General features: G+C 38.5%; 1 protein-coding gene across 1 annotated transcript; it reads left to right on the forward strand.

Moving 5' to 3' along the window:
* The first annotated feature begins 61 nt into the window (after window positions 1–61).
* On the forward strand, window positions 62–13,241 carry LOC136280642 (tetratricopeptide repeat protein 28-like). Its single transcript, XM_066166231.1, has 10 exons — window positions 62–368; window positions 1,216–1,289; window positions 1,989–2,054; window positions 4,217–4,285; window positions 4,498–4,563; window positions 6,175–6,336; window positions 6,604–6,681; window positions 7,404–7,471; window positions 7,949–12,015; window positions 12,339–13,241. Exons 4-10 carry the CDS (start codon window positions 4,219–4,221, stop codon window positions 12,340–12,342), a joined length of 4,512 nt encoding a protein of 1,503 aa, XP_066022328.1. The 5' UTR covers window positions 62–368; window positions 1,216–1,289; window positions 1,989–2,054; window positions 4,217–4,218; the 3' UTR covers window positions 12,343–13,241.
* The last annotated feature ends 4,155 nt before the right edge of the window (window positions 13,242–17,396 follow it).

The raw sequence follows: 17,396 nt of genomic DNA on the forward strand, positions 1-17,396 counted from the left end.
CTATGCGGCAGAAGCGCGTGACGAGCATGTGACAAAGCTAGATAACGTGACGTATATAATTAGAGCTCTCGTCAATATCAAAGTATACTAAAAAAAAAATAGCATGTTTATATCATTGTGCTACACTCCGAATTAATGAAAATGAAAAGTTAGAAAATGTAATATGAGGTCCTGTCCAAACTTGGCGTATAAATAGTGAAACAGCATCGCTACAAAATAGAATCATGGATCACGAAATAAGCAATGACACGATTTTCTGTTTCGAGTTCGATGAGCTCATATTCAGCTTCTTCAATACTGCTGGTGGTACCAAGTGCACCGTTTTGTTACACACTTCTGGGGCAAATCACATTTTCACAGGATTTAAGGTGAGGACAGAATAAGTTAATAGCGACCGAATGCAGTGAATGAGATAAACGGATATTGACTAAAGATACAAATAGAAATAATTTGAAACATGAGACAAAAGAATGAAAAAAATATCGATCTTATTTACTCGTCACGAACGCAGGATCGAATCTTAGACCATCGGATTTTACGATCTGAAGTTCTCACACATAGCTATAGATTTCTCGTTAATGATCTATGACATACAATGGATACATAAAGGATCATCCTGCATACTGCTTAGATCATCAATGTCGAAAGTTTCATGTCTTCAAATACATAATGATAGAAAGGAAATTTCAAGCTCTTGCGTGACAAAGGAAAAAATCATTTTTAACCGACGACCGAAAAGAAAAACCCTATCCGTCAGATCAGGTTAAACGACCGATTAAATATCAATGCTGACATGAAGATAAACATACCAGACCTTGAGGTAGCTTATTTATCTTCCCATGAGGGATTTACGAAGCTGCGGCATTTCTGATTCCTGTATCATGTGCGTCACTTGTCTGTACGAACTGTTAGACATTTATTTATGGCCTCGCTTACTGCATCCAAACGCGGCTGACAATTCTAGAGCTCAAAGAGACAGAGAGCTACGGCCTCAGATTTCTCTTCCAACTTAAAGACAACTGGTTCAGTAACAATTTATTCATAAAATTCTTATAAGATACACAGAGGGTTTCTGCACACAAAGATGCATGGAGTACAGAAATTTAAAAAAAATTTGAATATCTTCCTCGGATATTTTTTTTTAAGAAGAGTACTTATGGTATTCGCTTTAATTCTTTCCAAGACGCAAAACGATTTCAATATGCTTTTCTCTAGATACAACGAGAAGTCAAGTATTTTTCTTGCAAAAGAACTTTATTGGAGTTAAATTTATTGCAAGTAATCTTCAGGTGAGGAAAGATAATGAAGAAATATGTAGCATATTATAATCGAGAGACAGGAAAATTGGGAAAAATTTTCAGAAAGAATACATATTATTGATGTGGTTTCTTTAGCTTTGTATCTCCCTCTAGTGATTACACCGGACACCTACGCTTTTGACTGCAAAAATATTTAGGGCGCAATTGGCGGGAGTTATTTACAAGAAAAAAGCTTACCGTTATTATTTTTAGAAACTTTTTGAAGTTGTCACGGTGAGAGCGGAAGATGAAAATTTGAGAGAACTGTAACGCTACTGGGAAGATGACCAAAAACAAATGTGTATCATATTGAACGAGGGATATATTGAGTTGATCACTTGAAGAGAAATTGTATTGGTACAATATAACTCGCGGTGTAAATTCATCCTTATCGATTCCATTATGGCAGGGTGTAACATGTCCTGCTCAGAGAAGAAAAGGGTTTTGCGGATGCGAGTGTTTTGCACTGAAAGAGAAAGAGCTGAATTTAAATCACAGAAATAATTAATCGCCATGGAGAAACATGTAAACAAGCAATAATCATAAAAAGAATAAAAAATACAAACAGACAAAAATACAAGCACAATACTGGGCATCAGATGAGGTTACATCTTTCAAACTCGTGAATATGTTACCTTCATTTTTTCATCGAATTGTTGTAAAGCAAAATATTATTTTTGATATTTTCAGGCATGTAGAATTAACAAATGACATCGTCTGGAGAATAGAAGGATTCAGAGGATAACAGTTTAACAGGTACAAATCAATTTTCATTCTGCAACTGATTAGTGCTGTAGAGCTCATGTTATTTATAATGAAAGATCACAATCTTATTTTTCTTGCGGCTGACAACAATCAAGGTTAATTTCAGTCGAATTTCCCGGTTTATTGTTATCAGATGTGAAGATATTTCAATGGTTTCTCTCATTTGACTGGTTTAATAGTCTGCACGCGATGCAATTTCCTAAAGCCTTAAACTCCTAAAAGTGATATAACTTCTAACTTATTCCTTTAATATCAATACATTATCCAGCAAACAGGCAATGAGAATACTCAAAGTTTTATCAAGTAGAATTCGTTATCTTTGAACTAACACCAAATTTCTGTACCTACTTTGAAATGAAACTTGTAGCAGCTAGAGGGGAGAATGAACAATTAGATCACGGGAGTTAAAGGTTTAACTGCGCGTGATGACTATGCGGCAGAAGCGCGTGACGAGCATGTGACAAAGCTAGATAACGTGACGTATATAATTAGAGCTCTCGTCAATATCAAAATCAGCAAATATCTCTTTGTAAGTTTGTAACAAAGCTCGAGGTTGAAAAAAAATTACAGAATCCCTACGTTTCTTTTGATATGGTAACATTCGCGATATATAGTAATAATAACGGTAATATGGTTCAGTTTCCAAAACGTGACATCTCCACCGCAAGCTATAAATGTACCATTTATATCTTCACATATAAAGGTATCAATATCGTCATTACAACCGGATTTATCAACATGACAGTTTTACCTTCCATGTGGGCTGTTTTTTTTTCAATTGTATTTTTTTACCTGAAGCTGAATTCAATTCTTTTTTAAAGAAAATAGTTCTTGTAATAAGAAACTGTTGTATTACAATGTCCGAAATTGAATTGATTTTTCGGCGAGCTGAGTTTCGGTGTAACGGATCTCTTTAATCGATGCCCCTATTTAAAAAATCATATTTGATTCAAATTTTTAATCAATATCTTTTGAATAAAATGGATGATACATGTTGGCCTATCGATACGAATTTATCCGCTTGAATTGAATTATCTATTTGAAGGAGTAAAAGATGTCATGAACACTCGATGGTAAAATTCGTATCCACGCGCGGCTATCTAATATCTCATGTATGCATGTGTATTACTGAACAAGTGTGAGCTTAAGAAGGCTGTACATTGGCCAATTTCCCTCACTATATTTTAAGCCGGGACCGAGAACGAAGGCTTCGTCAGCAACGGATCAAAGGATGTATCACACGATAACAAAATATATTCATGCATTATGGAAGTGCCAAATAAATCTGCGAGTTTCGTTGTGATTTTTGTTTTGTTTTGTTTTCATTTAGGACGAATCTGTGACCTGTGTTTAGCCAAAAATGCTGGAAAAGCTTTTATTAATAGGACAAAGATATATTGTTTAGTTATGAAATTATGCGATGTATTCAACAGGCTACAAGCATTTCTTTTTTTCCTTCTGTGGGGAATCAAAGTGGGAATCTAAAGAATACACATTTTGCACTCTTGGGTAGCCGATCAGAGCACAGCTTTCCTGCTCGCTCGCGGGTCCTACCTTAACGTATAAATAGCAGAGGAATTGGTCTTTTATTGCATTATTTTTGATCCATGCCTACCGGGTACAACAAGGTTGTTTATTGCAATTCACGCATTTTGATAAGGGACAGCCTTGAACGACGTTTCAACAGATGAGACTACGAAAACAAACAAACAAACATGACACAACCCGCAGAACTTAACTGCAGCTGAAATTAGAAGATCCTCGCAGCTAAGAACACTACTGAAAGTAGTAGTTGTAAGTAGGACCTGAAAAAAATTTCAGACCTCTGCGATACCGGTGCAGCGCTCTACCAATTGAGCTAACAAGCCAACTGGGAGCTGGTCAATGAATTGGGTACAAATAAACATCCGAGTGAATGAAGATTTAGATATATGAAAATTCACATATTTGCACTGCGGTGGAAAGATGAAATTAGAAGATCCTTAACTGCAGCTGTCACGCAATTACAATAGCGTGACGGAGGAAACTTTGAGATTTTCAATCTTCCTCTATGATTAAGTATAAAATGTTTCCTCTAGGTTACTTTCATCTGAGTCTCCTCTTTTGATTTTAAACAATGTAGCGCAGTACAATCGATTCAATTTTATTTCTAGCAATGGCAGAAAGTAACTTCCCATCAACGGGAGAAGAACTGGAGGTGAAAAATGAGTTTCCAGCCACAGGTAAGAAAAAGCAACAGGGAGAGACTTCGTTGTGGTGATTTTGTACAGTTTGTTAATTAAGTATATCTTAATGCCGGTGCACAATTTTTTGGATTACTTCGACTTGAAGGTTTTTAAGGAATCCACTAAATACGTCAGTATTAGAACGCTAGTTGTAATTGCACATAGTTGTGATCACTAACAAAGTTGAAATATCTTCTCGGTAATTTTAGCAACAGAGGAAAGTCAAGTTACGTCTAGTGACGCTGAACTGGATGAAAACAATGACCCTTTAAGAGGTAAGAAAACCAGGTGAAGTAAGATTGTTTGAAAGACGTCCCAGTGAAGTTTTTTTGTCCTATTTACATCAAAATTTGCGTATGTTTTGTAAATGAGTTTTTGAAGCAGCAAAATATCTTCAAATTCAAACTTTGTTACCAGTAAAATAAAAACGAAACAAAAAAATAATTTATTGCTCGATCCAATGGAGCAGAATTCGATGACATCATTAATTATTTACAAGCCACAAAGCGGCAAATTTGAACGCGACTTCGCTTTGAAGAGCCCTAAATTAGAGAAGAATGGGTCAAACTTGGCCCACTAGGCTTTGTATAACTCAGTTTTCTGAGTTTTAGAAGTGCTTCCTCCAAAATCAACGCACGGCGTTTTAAAGATTAAAGATGTAGCTACAATTTTCACCTAAAATGAATAATATTTGCTAAGTAGAAGTATTTTCCTTTTGAATTTGAAGATACTCAAAATTTGGTCATTTTTAATGTGAAAGTCGTTTTCGGCGAGAGAGAGCTGTTGGCTGAAAAAGATGGCAAACGTATAACTTTTTGAGGCCGCCACGAAGAAAGTATTTGACTAAAAGTTATGCTAACACCTGTTTGTCCGTTATTGTTCAATGCATGTTTGGCAGAAATTTTACTAAACTTGAGAATTCTACAGCGAAAAGGAGGCATTTTGTCTCGGCCGTGTCGCCTGTTTTGGTCTTCTAAATATTTCACGCCTCGTTAGACAGTTATGTCAACACCAGGCCCACGCTATAAACCACCAGTCAACAAAATATAGAACCCCTGACTTTCACAACAGGCAAAATGGCACTTCGCGGGAAAGCAGTACTTTCCCAATCAGATTTCTTCAGTTGGCCTCTAAGAGTATGTTCTCAATAGACAGTTAAATGTATGAGAAAAACCAAGTGATCAAAAAACAACAACAACAAAAAAACATTTTTTTTTTAGCGCACTTTTCTGAACGATGGGAAAACCACGAACCCTGGTCACTCTCAGCGCGATGTTTTTTTTTTTTTAACAGAACATTCGCAAGTTTTAACTTTTTCGTTCCTGGCTTTGCTTTGCTTCATGCACTAACTATGGGGTTTTATATTCTAACTTGATATTTGGGAAAACGTAACCGAGGTGTAAAAGGGTTTTTGGAAAATCTCTCTATCTAAATGTAAACCGAACAGACTTGATTTGCTTACAGCCAAGCTACAGCTAAAACCTCTAATAGAACATGTATATATTTTTAAACAAACAAAGAGCAAAGATAAACTCTTCTGAAGTGCGATTGTAAACAAAGTTGAGTTGAAATAGGAGCTCCCGGTAAAATTTTTGATATTTTGGAAAACGTAAGCCAGTTGTAAAAGGAGTTTGTGAAAGCCTCTCGACCTAAATGTAAACCGAGAAACTTGAACTGGTAATAGCCAAGCTGCAGCCCAGACTCTTAACAGCTTGCACACAAACAAAGTGTACAGATATTAAACTTTTCTAATTTTTCGTTTTTCATAGCTCTAAGTTCCTTTAACCTAAAATTTTGTTTGGAAGTATAAAGTTTGCATCATCGGTCAAGGGTCGTATTACTCATTACTAAATCATTACTAAATCATTAAAACGGTATGTTTTCAGGGATAGCGAAAGTATGTCTCGAGGACGGTAACAAAGAATACAGACAAGGAGAAGCTAATAACGCGATAAACTCTTACACGGAAGGACTTCAAGTGAACTGCAAAGATAAACGACTCAACGCCAAGCTTTACAGTAACAGGGCAACAGCTCATTTCTGTTTGGGTAACAATTTCATTTCTAAATATATAAATCTCACATGCAGCGTTACAAGATAACGGAATACACAATCTGCATCAAGAAAAGGAAGAAGTTGAGCAACAACAGAGGAAAAGCACAAATACATGAACCCCCCTTTAGTGGATGAAAATTAAGAAAAGAAATGATTCTCGTTATTAGACTGCAATTTAAGCAATTGTAATCTTTCAAGCTTCTTTGCTGCAATTTCATTGGATGACAACTTTTTTAAACCTCATTTCCTGAATCTCATAGCAAACTACATGGAATGTCTGGATGATGCAACAGTTGCTGTTCAATTAGAACCCACTTTCATCAAAGCTATTCAGAAAGGTGAGTTTTTCAGACATAAGCCATCAACATTTTATTCTCTGATTTCGTCAAAAGAGGATTGTGTGATTTGTTGCAGGTAACTACACTCCAAGTGTCAATTGTATCTGGTGTGTCAATGTCTGTTATGTGGGTAAAATGCATAAGAAAATGTCAATAAGCTCTCAAATACCGCTGCCTGGTTAGTTCACGTTGTAGAGCGCCGGAGGTCGAGGGTTCAAGCCATGGACCGGACCATCACCCTGAGTCTTAAAATATCTGAGGGCAATGTGCTGCCGCCTAAGCTGTGACATCTGCAAATGGTTTGATATTCTTGTCACGGATATGGATTGAAAACTATGAGCCCCGTTTTCTAAATCTTCTCTGTAACTATTAGCAGGGGACGTTACAAAACCCGAAAAAGAAGCACCTGAAAGATTCCCTATCAAGAGTTAAACTGCTCAATGCAATCTTCCCGAAAACTTCCCCGAAAAATGCTGAAAAGTGCATAACAGCACATTAAAATAAAGAATGCGTGAGATAAATTCGTCGTTATCATAATAAATTGAAGCTTAATTGGTAGCCGCTTCGTATTAGCTCCTTATTGTTCATTTTGAGTTCTTCCACAAGTTCAAATTTCCTTCATTATCACAATTTTTGTTCCCAGCTAAATGACAAATTAAGTCCATTTTATCGCTGAACAGTGATAAATTACCTCGCACCACCAGTTATTCTCTCCTTTTCAGGAGCCAGAGCTTGTGTCGAACTTTGCTGGTATAAAGAAGCAAGGAGCTGGTTGCATATGGGATTGACCGTATCCTTTAACGAATGTTTCCAGCGTGATACGAGATGCAATGCGAATAATATTTCAAGAATAAAAAAATACGTTCCAGGCAGATTCTTTTACACATAATGCAAGCCATGTTCTCTTATACTGCACTGAGCAGTTTAAAGAAGCTAAAATATTATTAAGGGGTTCTTTCGATTATTCCACGAAACTTTACTTAAAAGAAGAGGCCATATTAACTAATTCCCAGAGTTTCTGCTAAATGCCCCTCGTTTTTGTCTTGAGACGAGCATCACAATGACGACTGAATCTAAACTAATAAATGCGCTTCAGAGCTAGTTAACACTCTGAATAACTTGAAATCAAATCTCTTCAAGAAATCCACGCTCGAATTATCAATCCAATTTTAAGGTTTTATCCAATACTCTCATTATTTTTAAAACACATTTCCATTGTATTTTCGCAAATCCGCTCATGGTATAGTTACCCTTGACAAGTTTTAAGATTGACAACAATAACGAACGTCTGCTTCAATTAAAAAGGAAATTGAATACTGAACTAAAAGTCAAAGCAAACACTTATGCTAGTCTCGGATGTACTTACCATAATGCTGCGCAGTTCGATACAGCAATCGAGTACCATCAACTTCATCTAGAAATTGCTAAACAAGTGGAAGACAAGGCCGGAGTGGGAGCAAGTTATGGCAATCTCGGCAACGCTTTTCAAGGTCTGGGAGAGTTCAAAACAGCCATCAAGTACCATCAACGTCATCTAGAAATTGCTAAAGAAGTGGAAGACAAGGCCGGACAGGGAAGAAGTTATGGCAGTCTCGGCAACGCTTATCAAGGTCTAGGAGAGTTCAAAACAGCCATCAAGTACCATCAACAATGTCTAGAAATTGCTAAAGAAGTGGGAGACAAGGCCAGAGAGGGAACAAGTTATGGCAGTCTCGGCAACGCTTATGAAGATCTAGGAGAGTTCAAAACAGCCATCAAGTACCACCAACGTCATCTAGAAATTGCTAAAGAAGTGGGAAACAAGGCCGGAGAGGGAGCAAGTTATTGCAATCTCGGCAACGCTTATCAAGGTCTAGGAGAGTTCAAAACAGCCATCAAGTACCATCAACGTCATCTGGAAATTGCAAAAGAAGTGGGAAACAAGGCCGGAGAAGGAGCAAGTTATGGCAATCTCGGCAACGCTTATCAAGGTCTAGGAGAGTTCAAAACAGCCATCAAGTACCATCAATGTCATCTAGAAATTGTTAAAGAAGTGGGAGACAAGGCCGGAGAGGGAAGAAGCTATGGCAGTCTCGGCAACGCTTATGACAGTCTAGGGGAGTCCAAAACAGCCATCAAGTACCATCAACAATGTCTAGAAATTGCTAAAGAAGTGGGAGACAAGGCCGTAGAGGGAAAAAGTTATGGCAATCTCGGCAACGCTTATCAAGGTCTAGGAGAGTTCAAAACAGCCATCAAGTACCATCAACGTTATCTAGAAATTGCAAAAGAAGTGAGAGACAAGGCCGGAGAAGGAGCAAGTTATGGCAATCTCGGCAACACTTATCAAGGTCTAGGAGAGTTCAAAACAGCCATCAAGTACCATCAACGTGATCTAGAAATTGCAAAAGAAGTGGGAAACAAGGCCGGAGAAGGAGCAAGTTATGGCAATCTCGGCAACGCTTATCAAGGTCTAGGAGAGTTCAAAACAGCCATCAAGTACCATCAACGTCATCTAGCAATTGCTAAAGAAGTGGGAAACAAGGACGGAGAGGGAGCAAGTTATTGCAATCTCGGCAACGCTTATGAAGGTCTAGGAGAGTTCAAAACAGCCATCAAGTACCATGAACGTCATCTAGAAATTGCTAAAGAAGTGGGAAACAAGGCCGGGGAGGGAGCAAGTTATTGTAATCTCGGCAGCGCCTATCAAAGTCTAGGAGAGTTCAAAACAGCCATCAAGAACCATCAACGTCATCTGGAAATTGCAAAAGAAGTGGGAAACAAGGCCGGAGAAGGAGCAAGTTATGGCAATCTCGGCAACGCTTATCAAGGTCTAGGAGAGTTCAAAACAGCCATCAAGTACCATCAACGTCATCTAGAAATTGCTAAAGAAGTGGGAAACAAGGCCGGAGAGGGAAAAAGTTATTGCAATCTCGGCAACGCTTATCAAGGTCTAGGAGAGGTCAAAACAGCCATCAAGTACCATCAATGTGATCTAGAAATTGCAAAAGAAGTGGGAGACAAGGCCGGAGAAGGAAAAAGTTATGGCAATCTCGGCATCGCTTGTCACAGTCTAGGAGAGTTCAAAACAGCCATCAAGTACCATCAACGTCACCTAGAAATTGCTAAAGAAGTGGGAAACAAGGCCGAAGAAGGAGCAAGTTATGGCCAACTCGGCAACGCTTATTGCAGTCTAGGAGAGTTCAAAGAAGCCATCAAGTACCATCAACGTCATCTAGCAATTGCTAAAGAAGTGGGAGACAAGGCCGGAGAGGGAGCAAGTTATGGCAATCTCGGCAAGGCTTATGGCAGTCTAGGAGAGTTCAAAACAGCCATCGAGTATCATCAACGTTATCTAGAAGTTGCTAAAGAAGTGGGAAACAAGGCCGGAGAAAGCGCAAGTTATTGCAAACTCGGCAACGCTTATCAAAATCTAGGAGAGTTCAAAACAGCCATCAAGTACCATCAACGTGTTCTAGAAATTTCTAAAGAATTGGGAGACAAGGCAGGAGAGGGAGCAAGTTATGGCAATCTCGGCAACGCTTATTGCAGTGAAAGAAAGTTCAAAATAGGCATCGAGAATTATCAACGTGTTCTAGAAATTTCTAAAGAAGTGGGAGACAAGGCCACAGAGGGAAGAAGTTATGGTAATCTCGGCAACGCTTATCAAGGTCTAAGACAGTTCGAAAGAGCAATCGATTACCATCAACGTACTCTAGAAATCGCTAAAAAAGTAGGAGACAAGGCCGGAGAGGGAGCAAGTTATGGCAATCTCGGCAACGCTTATAACAGTCTGGGAGAGTTCAAAACAGCCATCAAGTACCATCAACAATGTCTAGAAATTGCTAAAGAAGTTGGAGACAAGCCTGGAGTGGCGCGCTCACTCTATTCCCTTGGAAACTTTTTTGAGTGCCAAGGAAATCTTATGATGGCCTTTGACTATTATTACTCGAGTGTCGAATTGTATGATGACATCAGGGCCAGTCTTCAACTCAACGATCAGTGGAAGATTACTTATCGTAATCTTTACCAAGTAGCATACAAAGGTTTGTGGCGTATAAATCTCAAACGAGGTCAAGTTCTAAAGGCTCTTCTTACCACAGAGAAAGGACGTGCTCAAGCCCTGAGAGATCTCATGGCCACAAAATATCAGCCTGGAGATTCTTTAACGCAAGGCGCATCCCACATTTCTATGAGGTGCGTTACATTTAGCACAGTTTTCATAAATATTAATGGACCATACGTTTACTTCTGGGTTTGCCTCAGTGAAGATAACATCCAGATGAAAAAGGTACACGTCAACGATTATAAGTTTGAGGATGAATTGGAATGTTTCATTCAGCTGCTGAACGAAACTACTCTGAAGGAGATCAGTGGAAGAGATACTGTTAAAATCAAAAATCTTCCTCCTGATTCGCCGACAGAAGAGGAAGTTGCCAATGATGTGGTCCGAGTTGATGTGAGGCACTCCCAATCAAGTGCTTTAAAGAAGCTGCATGACATCATCGTTACTCCTATTGCTGATCTGATCAAAGGCAAAGACGAGATCACATTCGTTCCTGAGGGGCCATTTTGCCTTGTACCTTATGCAGCGTTGCAGGACTCCAACTCATCATATCTTAGTGATTCTTTCAGAATTCGAGTGCTTCCCTCTCTGACGACGTTGCAACTAATTCATGATTGTCCAGCTGACTTTCACATGAAGAATGGTGTATTGCTTGTCGGCGACCCATGTTTCAAACATATCATCTATCAGGAAGGACTTTTGGAGCAACTTCCAGGAGCAAGGAAAGAAGTGGAAATGATCGGACGTATCCTCAATGTCTCCCCTCTCACCGGAGAAATGGCAACAAAACATGAAGTGTTAAAACGAATATCATCAGTGGCCTTAGTTCACATAGCGGCGCACGGTAAAATGGAAACTGGAGAAGTTATCCTGGCACCAAACACCACGAGAGAAAACCCTCAGCTGGAAGAGGAAGACTATCTACTGACGATGAAAGATGTCATAGAAGCTGGGTTGCGAGCTCGTCTGGTTGTACTTAGCTGCTGTCATACTGCTCGTGGGGAAGTCATGGCAGAGGGTGTGGTGGGCATGGCGCGTGCACTTTTGGGTGCCGGTGCTAGATCTGTTGTGGTAACCTTGTGGGCGATTGGCGACGAGGGAACCCTGGAGTTCATGAGTTTCTTCTACGATGCACTTGCCAAAGGTAAGAAGGCAAGTGAAGCTCTCAATCAGGCCATGAAGTGTATGAGAGAAATTGAAAAGTTCAAGGAGGTGATTTACTGGGCACCATTTGTACTCATTGGTGATGATGTCAACCTGGATTTCAAGGATATTAGAAGCCAAAACAAGTAAATATTCTGTTTATACATCCAATTCAATAGAAAGTTACCTTAAATCGTAATTATAGCTTATCTATGAGCAATGATACTTGCGTGTTATTTTCCTTTCAGTTGGGTTACGATATTTAGTTTTTGCTCCGGCAAGTTGAGATGCAGTAAAATCAAGAGGACACGTTTACGATGATGACATTCTTTTTAGGAAACCTGATAGGAGTAAAAAAGCAAATTTCTTTTAAAACAATCCTTTTGTGCAATGTATCGTTTCATGTGCTATGAAATATTTTATGGCAACTCAACTATCCTCCCTAAACTTAGATTCTTTTATTTTTCAGTTAAGGCAGTGAGCATTGGAGCCCCAAGGAGTTTTAGAATACCCGCAAACGCTGATATTTGGACCATAAACCAGTAAGCTACCGATTAAATATTTGTCAAGAGTCTTCTTTTCAAAGCAGGAAGAACCAAAAGGCGACTAAAGTCAAGTTTAACAAGAGAACGGATTTTCATTGATTCAAAAGTTGACTTTTTCCTTGTCTGAACTGCTCTTAAGAGCTTGATCTTTTATGTTCAGCTGAAACTACTGGTTTTTTTCATATAATGTCTTGAAATTATCATGAGTAGCTATACAAAAGTTAATTTTTAATCTATGTATTACCTACTAAGCGGATTTGGGCGTTGCATTGGCGTCGAAGTTGAAACGTCTTGAAAACGTTTCCAGAGTTTTTTAGACTTTTACTCAATCGGTTTTTTTTCTCATGAGTGATGTAAAGCTGTTACAGCCATGTGCGTGTGTGGAGAATTTCCATGGAAATTGGAAAATAATCAGTTGTCCGATTGCTCAATTATCTTAGTTTATGTCAGATGGGAATTGTGAGTAACTTTTCGATGATTTGTACCCAGTCGTTGGTACTTATAGTTAGTTTCTGCTGATCAGAATTTGGTTTATCTGGACTTAAAATGACGGATTTTGGTCGTAATGGCAAGGATTTAGTCTTGGTATTAGTTAATTTTCTGAGATTTCTCCTTTAATTTTGAATGCGATAAATTGTGTTCTTTTTTACAAGACGATCGATGCATTTTAAGTATATTTTTTAAACTAATCGTCCAAAGGCAAAACGAGAAGTTTTTAATCTTAATTTTAGTTACTGGCGTACACAGCATTAAAAGAAGCTCAGAACGAGCTAGAAAGTTGGAGCCAAATGATTTCATTTAGTTTCTCCGATTAGATTGTTTACTTATTATCTAAGCACAATAAACTAACATTTAAATGTCAAACAATGAAACGAGTCGATTTGTGTTTTGTTAGAATGGAAGTGGAAATCAATGACAAAGGGAAGAAAATTTCTGCATCAACCTGCATAAGCCATTTCTTGTCGTTTGAAGTAGTATTCGCTTAATAACTTTTGCCCATTTCTTTGAATAAGTTTACTGAATGAGAGATAAACTTCGATGTTTTCTGACTCAAACTGCTAATATCCATCTCGACGCACTTCTTTAGCACGTTATGCGACAGATATGATGTTTTGTTACATCTTGTCGTTTGAAGTAGTGAGCACACCTGTGTCTAGTTCGCTCAACTATTGCCCATTTCTTTGGATAGAGTTATTAAATAAGATAAGGAACTCGGTTTTTTTTTTAAGATTTTATATCTACTAGATTCATTGGCAGCCGTTCCTTAGGATGTCACGCGACGCGCTTCTGTAGCATGTAAAGCGACATGATGTTTTGATATCTTTGAAGAGGCAAGAAAAAAGAAATTACCTTTCACTTTGGGAGATGATGCTTTATTCCATTTATAGAAAGAGTCCTCATCATGGGTACCCTAGGTCGGTGTGGTTCCTCGAGTGTAGAAAATATTGATAAATTTTTTTTCCACGATTTCAAACTTAACTAAAACAGCTTAACTTACTTAAAACTGAAGAGGGCCGACCGAGGAGAACTTCGGCTAACGGTTAAAATTTTGGCCATTTTTCTGCTGTGGTTAACTCAGAATAGCACAAAATAACACTTTGTAGGAAAGAAAGATTTCTAAGGTTAATTTTTGCTATAACTAAGGGTTAAAATCTATCAATTTTACGCCTAACAGCTAGTTTTTTGACCGATTTACGGCTAACGGTTAACCCTATGGGGACCCTCGACTGAGTAACATGCAAGATGTGAAATGAAAACGGTTTAAGAGGGTGGCATTTTCAACTCAAATTTGGAATTAGACCTTTTAGGGAAAAACAAGCCGTGGAAAAATCCTGGAGGTGAGGATTAAACTGGGAGAGACGGGCATGGGGAGAGCGTTGACGCCACGCATTCCTTTTCTGTTCAATCTGAGATGCTTAATGAAGCTCACACAAAAAAATTAAATATATCTTTCGAGATATTCACCGACGTCAAGGCGAGAAGGGATAAATTTCCTCCCCTCTTTAGCACCTTGTACCGGATCTGAAAAGTCAGTAAGCCCTGATATTTTGACTTCACCGCAGATCTAAAAAAACTGCGACAACGTAAATGTTTCGGCAGAACATCTCTACTGACGATAGCATATATTACAATCATTTAAAAAAAAAAGATACATGGGAAGGGGGAAGGATGAGTCGAGGGTCCGTTTATCCCCCCAGGTTGGGAGTGTAAACAGCTACGTGGTTTCATGGGTAGCATCTCCGGACGGATTCTCGAGAATCTTAGACCTACGATTTCAGAAGGTAAAGATAAGAATTTCTCTGAGAAATTGATAGACTTAGGCTTCTTTCGTCTTCTTAAATTTTCTCCTCGTGCTACATAACTCAACTCCATCTACCCACCCTACAGCGGTTTTTAGTATATACCACACAGGTGAATAGAGCTCTTCGCGTGGGCTGATTGGCTAATTCAGAATTAATAGTCGAACCTGTAGTAAGCGGTCGGTTGTAAAATTCCCGAATTTTTTCCTCTTATGCACTGTGACTTTCACCACTTTTTAGCGGTGGTCTCTATTAAGCGGTTGTGGTCATCCTTGACTGAGTCCCATCGGCCTATTCGGGTTGTATGGAACGGTCACTTAGGGCGGAATCACTCGAATAAAACGACGAATTCTCTCTGAAGTAAAATTTATTCCATGTTTGTCTCCCAAAATCAATGTTAGTATTTAGAGTTCAAATATCCTCAACGCATTGTAGATTATCTTTCTTCTCAGGACTGTTTGTATCTAACAAATATTACATAAGAAAATTACGCAAATTATTTCCTTAGTAATTACCAAGAGGTCTGGCCGTTAGAATTCTTATTGATCGTTCTGTTTTTACGCTGCATCATCGTTTTGTTGATGTTATTCGATACATTTTTGAGCCATTTTTTAAAAGAAGCTTCACTTGAAAGAGAAATGATAAATTATGGTACAAAATGTTGTTTTCTTGTCTTTTCTTGGTGACCTGTATTAAACGATGATAACACTCGGTGATAACACTCAGTTACGGGTTAAAAACGGTTGCTCGATTGTACCGTCCTCGTGAATTTGTGAAAGAATTAAATGGTTAGTTATGAGACAAAAAAGACGAGTTCCTTAATGTCATTACCCTCTGGAGTGTACGCTGGTATTTTCGCAAGTTCACGCCGAGATTCCCACGGGACACCTGTCAGGATCTCTCTCGGCATGCCGGTGAGGAGATTTGTACCAGGGAGCCAGCGGGAATTCGACCGGGATCCCCGCGCGGATAAAAACGAGCAAACAAAATTGAATGAAATCCGGTTTCGTCAGTGGTCCCACCAATCCAATATTTCACTTCCTCCTCACTTTCCACTTCCGCTAAGTTTTTTTCGAGAAAGATCAGAGGTCTCCACGACGTTGGAGTTCGCTAATTGTATATGAATACATTCGCAAGTGTGAAAGAAATCGGCCTTCGCCAAAACACTCGTGTGGTTAATGCTCACAGCTGTCTGTCAACTACGTATTCTTTCTTGCCGCTAGTTCTTTGCTCCTCAGTTCCAAACCCACACCATCCTTCCCAAGTCTTTCCCCTAATCACGGACCTCAATAATTCACAACATTATTTGGTATCGTGCGCCAATTTTTACTTTTCTTACTTTCATAATAGTTAAAGGAAAAAAACAACGACAACAACAAAAACCAAACAAACAAACAAACGAAAAATAAAAACCAAAAAACTTCCGCTTAAAACGCCTAAGCAAACCGCAATATTTATTTATTATTTTTCTCTTCTTTTTCCTTCCTATATACTTGGCTTTTAGCCCAACGTAAACTGCTTGCTCTTTTTGTATGTATTACTTTCCAATACCATGATATATTATCTTAAAAAAACCCATCAAATTCAGATGTACCAAAGAGAATTAATCAATATTTAGAACCTATTATCGTTTACAGAGAAATAGACTCACAAAAAAACTCATCTTAAATTGCAAATGTTACCATTTGCCTCTCCATGTTTGCCAGATAATATAATTCCCATTTCCGAAGCCAGCAATAAAAATCCACAATAGCCCTTCTCCATCTACCCATCTCACAGTGGTTTTGAGTATATACCACACAGGTGAATAGTGCTTTTTGCGTGGGCTGTTGGTTTGGTGATTATCGACTGCGCGTGTATCAACTCGGGAATCGACTTTCCAACTCTAGCTTGAAAAGAAACATTTACACTCATAATGGTTTTTTAGCATATACCATATTGGTGAATAGAGCTCTTCACGTCGGCTGATTGGCTAATTCGGAATGAATAGTCGAACCTGTATTAAGAGGTTGGCTGTTAAATTCGCGAATTTTTTTTTTCCTGTTAAGCACTGTCACTTTCACCACTTTTCAGTGATGGTCTCTATTAAGCGGTTGTGGTCATCCTTGACTTAGTCCCATCGGCCTGTTCGGGTTGTACGGAACGGTCGCTTAGGGCGGAACCACTCGAATAAAACGACGAATTGTCTCTGAAGTAAAATTTATTCCATGTTTGTCTCCTAAAATAAATGTTAGTATTTAGAGTTCAAATGTCCTCAACGCATTGCAGATTATCTTTCTTCTTAGGACCATTGTATCTGACAAATATTATGCAAGAAAATTACGCAAATCATTTGCTGGGTAATTACCAAGAGGTCTAACTGCTAGAATTCTAATCTATTGCTCTGTTTTTACGCTGCATCATCATTTTGTTGAAGTTATTCGATACATTTTTGAGCGATTTTTTAAAATAAACTTAACATTAAAATGATAAATTATGGTTTAAAAAGTTGTTTTCTTGTCTTTTGTTGTTAACCTGTATTAAATGGTGATAACAATCAGTTACGGGTTTAAAACGGTTGCTCGATTTTACCGTCTTCGTATGAAAGAATGAAATGGTTTGTTAAAAGACAAAAAGACGAGTTCCCTGATGTCATCACCCTCTGAAGTATAGGTCGGTATTTTTGCAAGTTCCCGCCGAGAT

The sequence above is a fragment of the Pocillopora verrucosa genome, chromosome 5 (assembly GCF_036669915.1).
Source record: "Pocillopora verrucosa isolate sample1 chromosome 5, ASM3666991v2, whole genome shotgun sequence".
Lineage (NCBI taxonomy): Eukaryota > Metazoa > Cnidaria > Anthozoa > Scleractinia > Pocilloporidae > Pocillopora > Pocillopora verrucosa.

Excerpts from the sequence above, each read along its gene's own strand:
- LOC136280642 (XM_066166231.1), top strand. The coding sequence starts at position 4,219 with ATGGCAGAAAGTAACTTCCCATCAACGGGAGAAGAACTGGAGGTGAAA. Across the intron at positions 6,337-6,603 it reads AACAGCTCATTTCTGTTTGG|CAAACTACATGGAATGTCTG; the intron begins GTAACAATTTCA and ends TGAATCTCATAG. Across the intron at positions 6,682-7,403 it reads CATCAAAGCTATTCAGAAAG|GAGCCAGAGCTTGTGTCGAA; the intron begins GTGAGTTTTTCA and ends TCTCCTTTTCAG.